Genomic DNA, 11379 nt, shown 5'->3' on the forward strand with positions numbered 1-11379 from the left:
GTTGTTTTTGATATATTAGCATTTATTATATTATATTCAAATGTCAGTTTATACCTGTTTCTGTATTTATATATTTGGCAATCAAATTAAGATGTTTCTCTTCACACTCTGTACACAATTATTACCACATCCTAGAAACACTAAGCTAACTTAAATCTGCCATGTCATTAATGAAAATGCAAACTTTTTGAAAAAATTTTCCTGAGTGTCAACTTTGATCTCAACAGTTTGGAGCACTTGAACACTATGGGCAGAAGGAATATCACACAGGTGTCTGACTTCATCCTCATGGGACTGACAGACTCTGAAGAGATCCGGCTGGTCCTCTTCACCCTCTTCCTCCTGCTATACCTGATCACTGTGCTGGGGAGTGTGGGGATGATCCTGAAAATCTACCTGGATTCCCGGCTTCACACCCCCATGTGCTTTTTCCTCAGTCACTTGTCATTTCTTGACCTCAGTTACTCAAGTGTCATCACCCCTAAAGCCTTAGACAACCTACTGACTTCCAACAAGCATGTTTCATACCTGAATTGCTTCATCCAGATGAATTGCTTTGTCTTCTTGGCCGTCACTCAATGCTTCCTTCTCTCCTCCATGGCCTACGATCGCTAGGCAGCCATCTGCAGCCCTCTGCGTTACCTGGTGGTTATGTCCACCAGACACTGCTGCTCCCTACTTTTTGGATCCTATTTGATTGGTTTTATGGACTCCTTTGTCAATGTGCTTTGCATGAGCAGATTGCATTTCTGTGACTCCAATGTAATCTATCACTTTTTCTGCGAAGCACCCTCCATTTTAGCCCTGTCCTGCACTGACACACACAACATTGAAATGATAATATCCATTTTTGCTGGCTCCAGTCTACTGGCGTCTCTTATCATGGTGTCTGTGTCCTATGTGGCCATCCTCTCTACTATCCTGAAAATTACTTCCACTTCAGGTAAAGGAAAAGCCTTCTCTACTTGTGCCTCCCACCTCCTGGCAGTCACCATCTTTTATGGTACTGCAATTTTTCCTTACATAAAACCAAGTAAGTCCTACTCTTTGGGAAAGGATCACGTAGCTTCTGTGTTTTATACTATTGTCATCCCCATGCTGAACCCACTCATATATAGTCTTGGAAACAAAGAAGTGAAAAATGCTCTCAGAAGAGTCATGCAGAAGAGAAAAGTCCCCAAACAATTAAAATAACAATGATGATAAATTTTAAAGCTCATTTTTTCCCATCCCTATAGCGTATTTCCTCGCTTTCTCTACAAAAACAAATCGAATTATTTATATTTATTTATTTACATATTTACATTGTTGTTGAATCATCCTGCTTGACTAAATATAATTTCAAATATTTTAAGAATATGTCTGTAGAAATCTACATTGTAATTGGAAATCATGAACCATGTTAAATCATGGTCTATATATATTCATTTTTAAAGGCAACTGGTTTGCAAAATGAAAGATTACAGTTTTCATCTTTTAATTATATCATACAAGTTCACATGCATAATCCAACTTCCCAGAATTTTATGATGGAAAATAGCTCAGTTTGGGGCATAATAAATTATTTTGGAAATTATTTCCTTTACCTTGTGGAGAATCAACATAGCAGAGTGATTATGAGCACTTGCCCAGACCCAACCAACCATTCCAGAATTTTAGATTCTAGATCTGCTGCACTTTTGCTTATATAACCCTTTAAAGCATTGCTGAAAGTTTAAGTTTGAAGTTTCCTCAAGAAAAAAGTAATTTATCTTGCTCAAGATAAATAATAATTCCAGGTCCATAAACATTCTGTAAAGATTAAATCAGATAATGATGGCATTTAAGGACATACTAATAAACGCTGGCCATTATTGTTTGAAAACTCATAACCCTGCAGTATTTTGTATGTACAATGGCTTTTTCTTATCGAATATTCATTTTTTATGAATTAATTTTGATTGATTTGGCTATTGTCTACATTACAACGAACTGAATCAAGTACATATACACACATCCCCTCCCTCTTGGACTGAACCTCCCCTCAAAGCAAACATTTTAAAAGGCTTACTTCTGTGACATGTCAACAAGCTTCAGTACACTGCTTATTCATAGAAATTCTATGTACTTTAAGACTTCATTGCTTTTCTCCTGATTTCTATAGGTTTTACATGATTATTAAAAATATTTTTTACTTAAATGCTTGTCTAATTTGTATTAATATTTTTAGCAAAGACGAGTTGTAAAGCTATTAAATTACAATGAAATCAGACATAAAGCAACCTATTAGCTTTAATCAGATAGAGTGCTAAAATTTCCTTTATATAAAAATCTTTTACATTACCTTTAATTTTCTCTACATAAAGCATAAAGTGAAAGTGAAAGTGAAGTTGCTCAGTCATGTCCGACTCTTTGCGACCCCATGGACTGTAGGCCACCAGGCTCCTCTGTCCGTGGGATTCTCCAGACAAGAATACTGGAGTGGGTTGCCATTTCCTTCTCCAGGGGATCTTCCGAACCCAGGGATCGAACCTGGGTCTCCCACATTGCAGGCAGACGCTTTATCCTCTGAGCCACCAGGGAAGCTAAAATAAAACCAGGGAGCCACATAAAGCATTAGAATATATTTTAAATTTTCCAAGTATTTCATAATTTTCTATACTTTTGTAATTAAATAGATCATTATACTCAAATGATAATGATTATAAACATTTTTTTAAATTTATATTGGTTTCTATCTAAAATGGTGTTTGTTTATTTTTTTACAAAGTACTTTTTCAATGTTAAAATTCACACTCTTTCAGGAAATAAAAGTTTAAATTATTTTTACTAATTCAAAACTCTAGACAAATTTATTTGTCTTTCATTATTTTCCCCTACTTTATTTTAGAAATCCCCTTTCATATTTGAATGCCACGAAATTATTAAGACTTATTTTTGCTGATATTTACATTTACTAGACTTTTATTTCCAGCTATTGTTGTTTGCTTTCAGTTCCACTTGTTTAAGAATAACTTCTTGGCTTCTCTCTCTTCTTTCAAAAACATATTATCTCATTTTATTTTTATGGGCATTTTTTATTTTTCTAGTCTATTTGACAAACTATGACTTTACCTTGATATCAAGGTAAAGGGATGCATTTTTGCAGTGGTTGTTGTTCAGTTGCCAATTCGTGTCCAACTCTTTGAGACTCTATGGACTTAGCACATCAGGCTTCCCTGCCCCTCACCATCTCCCAGAGTTTGTCCAAGTTATGCAGTGAGGTATAGCATAAAACAGCAAAATTTAATTTCTTTATCCCTATAATGGGTCTCTCTAAATTCAAAGAATTTATAACTTTTAAAGATTAGAAATAACAAGAGAACATTTCATGCAAAGATGGGCACAATAGACAGAAACAGCAAGGACCTAACTAAAGCAAGCGAGTAAGAAGAGGTGGTACACAGAAGAACTGTGTGAAAAAGGTCTTAAAGACCCAGATAACCACAATGGCATAGTCACTCACCTAGAGCCAGACATCCTGAAGTGTGAAGTGAAGTGGGCCTTCGGAAGCATCACTATGAACAAAGCTAGTGGAGGTGATGGAATTCCACCCGAGCCATTTAAAATCCTGAAAGATGATGGTGTTAAAGTGTTGCACTCAATATGTCAGCAAATTTGGAAAACTCAACAGTGGCCACAGGATTGAAAAAGGTCAGTTTTCACTTTAATGCCAAAGAAGGACAATGCCAAAGAAAGTTCAAACTACAGTATAGTCGCTCTCATTTCACATGCTAGCAAGGTAATACTCAGAATCCTTCAAGGTAGGCTTCAACAGCATGCGAACTGAGAACTTCCAGATGTACAAGCTGGATTTAGAAAATGCAGAGGAACTGGAGATCAAATTGCCAGTATCCATTGTATCAGAGAAAAAGCAAGAGAATTCCAAGAAAAAAATCTACTACTTCTTCATTGACTCCGCTAAAAATTTTGTGTGGATCACAACAAACTGTGGAAAATTCTTCAAGAGATGGGAATACCAGACCACCTTACCTGGCTCCTGAAAAACCTGTATGCAGGTCAAGAAGCAATGGTTAGAACCAGCCATGGAACAATGGATTGGTTCAAAACTGGGAAAGGAGTATGTCAAGGTTTTATATTTTCACCTGCTTATTTAACATCTATGAAGAGGACATCATGTGAAATGCACAGCTGGATGAAGCACAAGCTGGAATCAAGATTGCTGGGAGAAGTATCAACAACCTCAGGTGTGCAGATGATACTACCCTAAAAACAGAAAGTGAAAAAGAACTTAAGACCCTCTTGATGAAGCTGAAAGACGAGAGTGAAAAGCCTGGATTAAAACTCAACATTCAAAAATCTAAGATCATGGCATCTGGTCCCATCACTTCATGGCAAACAGATGGGGGAAAACATAAACAGTAACAGATTTTATTTTCTTGGGCTCCAAAATCACTGTGGATGGGGACTGCAGCCATGGAATTAAAAGACATTTGCTCCATGGAAGAAAAGTTATGGCATGGAAGAAAATCTATGACAAACCCATTCAGCACATTAAAAGGTGAAAGATGTATATGATCTGAAGAGCAACCAGAGTACAGACAGCATATTAAAAAGCAGAGACATCACTTTGTGGACACATGTCCATATAGTCAAATCTACGGTTTCTCCAGAAGTCATGCATGGATGTGAGAGTTGAACCATGAAGAATGATGAGCACCAAAGAAATGATGTTTTCAAACTGTGTGCTGGAGAAGACTCTTGAGAGTCCCCTGGGCAGCAAGGAGATCAAACCAGCCACTCCTAAAAGAAATCAACACTGAATATTCGTTGGAAGGACTGATGCTGAAGCTGAAGCTCCAACACTTTGGCCACCTGATGTGAAGAACCAACTCATTAGAAAAGACCCTTATGCTGGGAAAGATTGAAGACGAGAAGGGGTGAAAGAGGATGAGATGGTTGGATGGCATCACCAATTCAGTGGACTTGAGTTTGAGCAAACTCCAGGAGATAGTGAAGACAGGGAAGCTGTTTTATTGCCATCCACACAGCTGCAACGAGTCGGACACGACTTAGCAACTGAACAACAACAACGATATGCATGTTTGTGAGTATATGTACAATCATGACGTATTAGGTATAAAATATCACTGTGACATTTGCGAGGTATATATAGAGACTCTCAGTTCTCCAGATTGGGAAGAAAAATTTCATTAAATCTATAGTATTAAAAAGAGAAACTGGGTTTTCCTTTTATTTTTCCTTGACAAGAGACTTGAACATAAACCCTGGTTAACGTACTGTCTTCATCATTGATACAAAACGATCCCTGGAAAAGATGAAATCCTCAGTACTGCCTTCACTGTGCATGAATCATTTAGAAGTAATGGAAGTTGGATAATCTTATTTAAATGTTTATTGAAAAGAACTGAAGATTAATCCATAAAGTACTTTTGGGAGAAAATATGTGGGCTTATATTTCTCTCTTTCAGACAAGATTATAAGCTTTTTGAGAGAAGAGTCTGTCTAGTCATAGTTTGACTATTCCTCTCCACAGCATGGAACAAACACATATGTAATATTTATGATATTTACAATAAGTAAATGTTTTCTTTGCTCTTTTTAGCTTGTGGAAACAAAGTAATGAATTTATTAAGATCAGTGATTCTTCCTTATTCACGTTTATAACTTCCCTTGGAATTTGGACCATCCTGTGCATATTAGCACTCCAAAACATTAGTTCAGTTGAAAATTCTATCTAGAATTCTCTCAAAAACATTGCTTGCTGGTATATTAAAAGTGGCAGAGATTAATAGACTTTTTAAATGATTTTTTCCTTTAGTGGTTAGGATATGGAAATGAATGTACGGAGATTTGCATTTGTTCGTATGTTTTTAAAACATTGGAGTCAAGTTTTTAGGACTTCTTTTGCATCATATATCAAAAAGAAACTTCCTGTAGTGATAATTGCTCTTCAGTTTGAGGATAATTGAAGACAATTCATGTGAAGGGATCTGTGAGTGCACATATATATGTTTGGTTTAAATTTTTAATTTTCCTCTCAGATATGTATTACTGGTGCCTGATGCCAGCAAACTTCATTTTATAATAAAATATTTTACATTATAAAGTATTGTAGGTGATAATTGATGAACCATACTATATATTACTTTAGGGACTTGTTGAGGATACTATCTTAACTCATCATTCATTCCCTTTATTAATTTAACATCAATTTTTTTCTCCTAAGCACAGTGTCTGAGTCAGATTAGTTGCCTTCAAGATATTTCATTATCATTATTGAAAATTAGTGAACTGGTTATATTTCCCTTTCTTTCTTGACCAGGGATTTTCATACATGCATCATAACTACAATGCTCAGATTTTAATAATTGTATGAAACTTCCTCACTGTGGAAACTTCTTTATATTTACTGTGGCTCTAATTGTATATATGTTTTAATTTTCACTTGTGTTGAACATATATTGTTCTGTGGATAATTTCAAGATTTGTGTTTATTTAATACTAATAAAATCAGGTATCTAACTTTTATTTCTGTGCTTTAATATTACCTTGCTATTCTCTTTCTAAGAGAAAACATGCCATGCTTTTCTTGTTAAGGAGAAGAAACAAATATATTTTATTTGTTCAGAGTTATGATTAAATGTCCATATATATTTTTTCAAAATGTCCTTGCATTTATCCCTGATGTACTTTCCATCATTCTAGATTAAAGGAAAAAGGAATATATATATATATATATATATATATATATATATATATATATATATATGTGTGTGTGTGTGTGTGTGTATGTGTATATATATATATGTGTGTGTATATATACACATATATAATCTATCTATCTATCTGTATACATATAGAAGTGACAGTGTTAGGCACTCAGTCATGTCTGACTTTTTGCAACACCATGGAATGTAGCCCTCCAGCCTCCCTGTCCATTGAATTCTCCAAGAAAGAAGGCTGGCATGGATAGCCATTCCCTTCTCCAGGAGATCTTCCCACCCCAGGGATCAAACCCTATTCTCCACTTTTTCAGACAGATTCTTTATCATCTAAGCTGCCAGGGAAGCCCATATGTGTATGTGTATATAGACAGATAGATAGATAGATAGATAGATAGATAGATAGATAGATAGATAGATAGATAGATAGGTAGGTAGATAGATAGATAAAACTATAATGAATTAGGGAATGAAGCTACACCATCATCAAATTAAGAGAGATTTAAAAAATCTCTGATCATGCTTTGGCTTCTGACATGACACAATGAATGGTACAAGAATAGTTTGAAGTCAGGAAAACCCCTAAAATGAACAAAATGAGTCTCAGTGTCAGAAAATGTTAAGTAAGGAAAGCTTTCTCCTCATAGTTTTGCATTTATCATGGTTTTTGAGGAGGCTGTAGGGCTTCCCTGGTGGCTGAGCGATTAAAGCATCTGCCTGCAATGCAGGAGACCTGGGTTCAGTCCCTGGGTCGGGAAGACCCCCGGGAGAAGGAAATGGCACCCCACTCCAGTACTCTTGCCTGGAGAATCCCATGGACGGAGGAGCCTGGTGGGCTACAGTCCATGGGGTCGCAAAGAGTCAGACACAATTGAGCAACTTCACTTTGACTTTCACTTTGTTATAAAATGAGAGTGGATACTAAATATACAGTATGATAGTGATTATGCAAATCTAGAGGTATACAGATAAGAACTCCATGACAAAAATAATTGGGAGCAATTCATTAAATTATTGCAACAGTGTTTTTTTTCCATATCATTCTTTGAATTTTGTTATATTCTAGTTTTCTTTTTAACAAATATATTTACTCCCTAAATAGTATTACGTATTTAAATATAAAACTTTTATTGTCAAAAATGTATCATTCTGCCCCTGATGATTTTAGTCATGGAGTAGATATTTCTCTAGAAATAGTTTCTCTACCACCCTGGGCATAACTTAGAGCATCACAAAGGTGGACCAACCCATTAGGCTCTTCATTTTGTGGCTCCTAAGGGAAAAGACAACTAGCTTCTCAAACCGTATCGTAGCTGCTTTTGGTCGTTGCACTTTTGTCCCTGGAGACAGGCAGAGCAATGTTTCTTGATAATTGGTCCACAGGGATGAGCAAACGTTTCATTATCAACAATTCCCAGTATATGAACTACCCTGGAAATATTAGGATGAGATGAAAAGCACGCTCTTCTCTGCTGATGTACCTATAGAGTGGAGCCCTGAAATTCTTTTCAGGTATAAGTTCCTGGCAAATTTTACATTTGATCAAGAGCTGAATGAAGTTTCTAGTTTGATTTACTTTTCCCTACTAAAGAAAACAAAATGACTGTATTAAAATTTAAAAATAATTTATCTCAAAAAAGACCCATGCTTATTACAGAAATTTTCAACTTACATGATCTTCATGTTTTATTTGTGAGCAAAATTTGTGGCCAACATACTTCATAGACAGATAATATTAAAAGAAGTGTATTTTACCAACCTTGGCCTCCAGTAAGTATTATTCTCAAAGGTAGAAGGTTTTAGGTAGAATCAAATAAAATGGAGATATTTTCAGAATATGTACACTGATATGGACTGTAGCCTACCAGGCTCCTCCCTCCATGGGTTTTTCCAGGCAAGAGTACTGGAGTGGGTTGCCGTTTCCTTCTCCAGGGGATCTTCCCAACAAAGGGATCGAATCTGGTCTCCCACATTCCAGGAAGACGCTTTAACCTCTGAGCCACCAGGGAAGCCCATATCATTTAAACCTTTCCCTAAGTAATGCCAAGATTTGTAGAACCAGAAATACAGAGTTGATATAATCAAGGTCTGCAATCAGTGTGCATATTTAGAAACATAATTTTGGAAGAAATTTAATTTTGAATTATCAAGTTGTACAAGCATCCTATTGTTTGAAGATTAATACTAATATATGGTCTATAATTTAGCATATGCTACTGAGGTTCACTAAAGTTGAAATGAATATTTATTAGTATACTAGTAAATATATTGGGAAAGAAAGAACAGTGCATGATGCATTAAACTATATATATCAAACAATTATATGTATATCAACTTATATATATTATATATCAAATTGTCAATTATATATACCTCAAACAATTTTTGTTATTATATATCTAAAAATTTTGAAGGTTTGCTGAAATCAATCATAAATAAGAATGTAGTATTATGGGTATTCCTTTTGAGGTCAATCTACCTTGGCAGAATATCAGATCCAATATTTAATAGCTCTGACTCTGGCTGGGTTAACTAAATTCACAGTGCTTTTTTCTCATATGAAGAATGTGTCAAATGGTACTAACTATGGTATAATAATCTCATGGTAATTAAATGCATTAATAATGACAAGCCTTAAAACAGTATCAGTCATTCTAACTATTCAATTGTACTAGGTTTTGCTACATTATATCCCAATATATAGGTATACTTCTTTCTATATTTGATAGTCAAATTAAGAGTTTTCTTTTCATACTCTCTACAACCCTCTTCTCACTTTCTAGAAACATCAAACTATAACATCGAATATGAATGTATCATGTTGTTTATAAAAACCCAAACTTTTTGAAGTAATTCATGTCAAGTATCAACTTTGATCTCAACAGTTTGGAGCACTTGAACACTATGGGCACAAGGAATATCACACAGGTGTCTGACTTCATCCTCATGGGACTGACAGACTCTGAAGAGATCCGGCTGGCCCTCTTCACCCTCTTCCTCCTGATATACCTGATGACTGTGCTGGGGAATGTGGGGATGATCCTGATAATCCGCCTGGACCCCCAGCTTCACAGCCCCATGTACTTTTTCCTCAGTCACTTGTCATTTCTTGACCTCAGTTACTCAAGTGTCATCACCCCTAAAACCTTAGGCAACTTACTGACTTCCAAGCAGAATATTTCGTACCTGAACTGCTTCACTCAGATGTCTTTCTTTGTCTTCTTGGGCGCCACTGAATGTTTCCTTCTCTCCTCCATGGCCTACGATCGCTATGCAGCCATCTGCAGCCCTCTGCGTTACCAGGTGGTTATGTCCACCAGGCGCTGCTGCTCTCTCGTCTTTGGATCCTATTTGATTGGCCTTATGGACACCTCTGTCAATGTTCTGTGCTTGAGTAGACTGCATTTCTGCAACTCAAAGATAATTTATCACTTTTTCTGTGATGGGCCAGCAATTTTAGCCCTGTCCTGCACTGACACACACGACATTGAAATCATCATATTCATTTCTGCCGGTTCCACCCTACTGGTGTCTCTTATCACAATATCCGTGTCCTATGTGTCCATCCTGTCCACTATCCTGAAAATCACTTCCACTTCAGGGAAGCAGAAAGCCTTCTCTACCTGTGCCTCCCATCTCCTGGGAGTAGCCATCTTTTACAGCACTATGATTTTCACTTACTTAAAACCAAGTAAGTCCTACTCCTTGGGAAAGGATCAAGTGGCTTCTGTTTTTTATACTATTGTCATCCCCATGCTGAATCCACTTATATACAGTCTTAGAAACAAAGAAGTAAAAAATGCACTCAATAGGGTCATAAAGAAGACAAAGGACTCCAAATAATTAAAATAACAATGATGTTAAGTTTCAAAGCTCTTTTTTTTTTTTTTCCATTCCTGTAGTGTATTTCTTTGCTGTCTCTTCAGAGACAAATAGAATTGTTTGTTTGTTTATTTATTGTGTTGAGCCATCATTTGCCTAGCTAAATATAATCTTGGGTATTTTTAAGAATATGCCTTTGGAAATCTACATTATAAATGGAAACCAGAACCGTGTTAAACCACGGTCTAACTATATACATTTTTAAGTGAAACTGATTTCCTAAATGAGAAAGTATAGTTGTCAGCTTTTAAAATATGTCGTATATATTCCAAAACATAATCCAACTTCAGAGAATGTTATGATGGAAAAAAGGTCAGTTATGGGAACAATGATACCAATTTAAGAAATCATTTCCTTTACTTTATAGAGAAGCGTTATAGCAGAGTGATTATGAGCACTTGCCTGGGAACCAAACATTCCAAAATTTAGATTCTAGGTCTGTTGCTCTATTACTTATATAACCCATAAATCTCTGAAAATTCAAGCCTCAAGTTTCCTCAACTTCACTAGATAAATAATAATTCCAGGCCCATATAGTTACTATAAGGGGCTTCCCAGGGGCTCAGTGGTAAACAATCCATCGTCAATGCAAGAAACATGTGTTTGATCCCTGGGTCTGGAAGATCCCTGGAGAAGGAAATGACAACCCACTCCAGTGTTCTAGAAAATTCCATGGACAGAGAAGCCTGGTGGGCTACAGTCCATGGATCTGCAAAGAGTCTGACAGGACTGAGTGACTGAGCATGCATGCACTCACACACATAGTTACTAT

The 11379-nt window shown here is 36.1% G+C and overlaps 1 protein-coding gene and 1 pseudogene across 1 annotated transcript; both read left to right on the top strand.

Annotated features, from left to right (window-relative positions):
• LOC102183439 lies at positions 247-1194 on the top strand (annotated as a pseudogene).
• On the top strand, positions 9630-10568 carry LOC102177737 (olfactory receptor 8H1-like). Its single transcript, XM_005690243.2, has one exon. It carries the CDS (start codon positions 9630-9632, stop codon positions 10566-10568), a length of 939 nt encoding a protein of 312 aa, XP_005690300.2.

This window comes from Capra hircus, chromosome 15, assembly GCF_001704415.2.
Source record: "Capra hircus breed San Clemente chromosome 15, ASM170441v1, whole genome shotgun sequence".
Classification (NCBI taxonomy): domain Eukaryota; kingdom Metazoa; phylum Chordata; class Mammalia; order Artiodactyla; family Bovidae; genus Capra; species Capra hircus.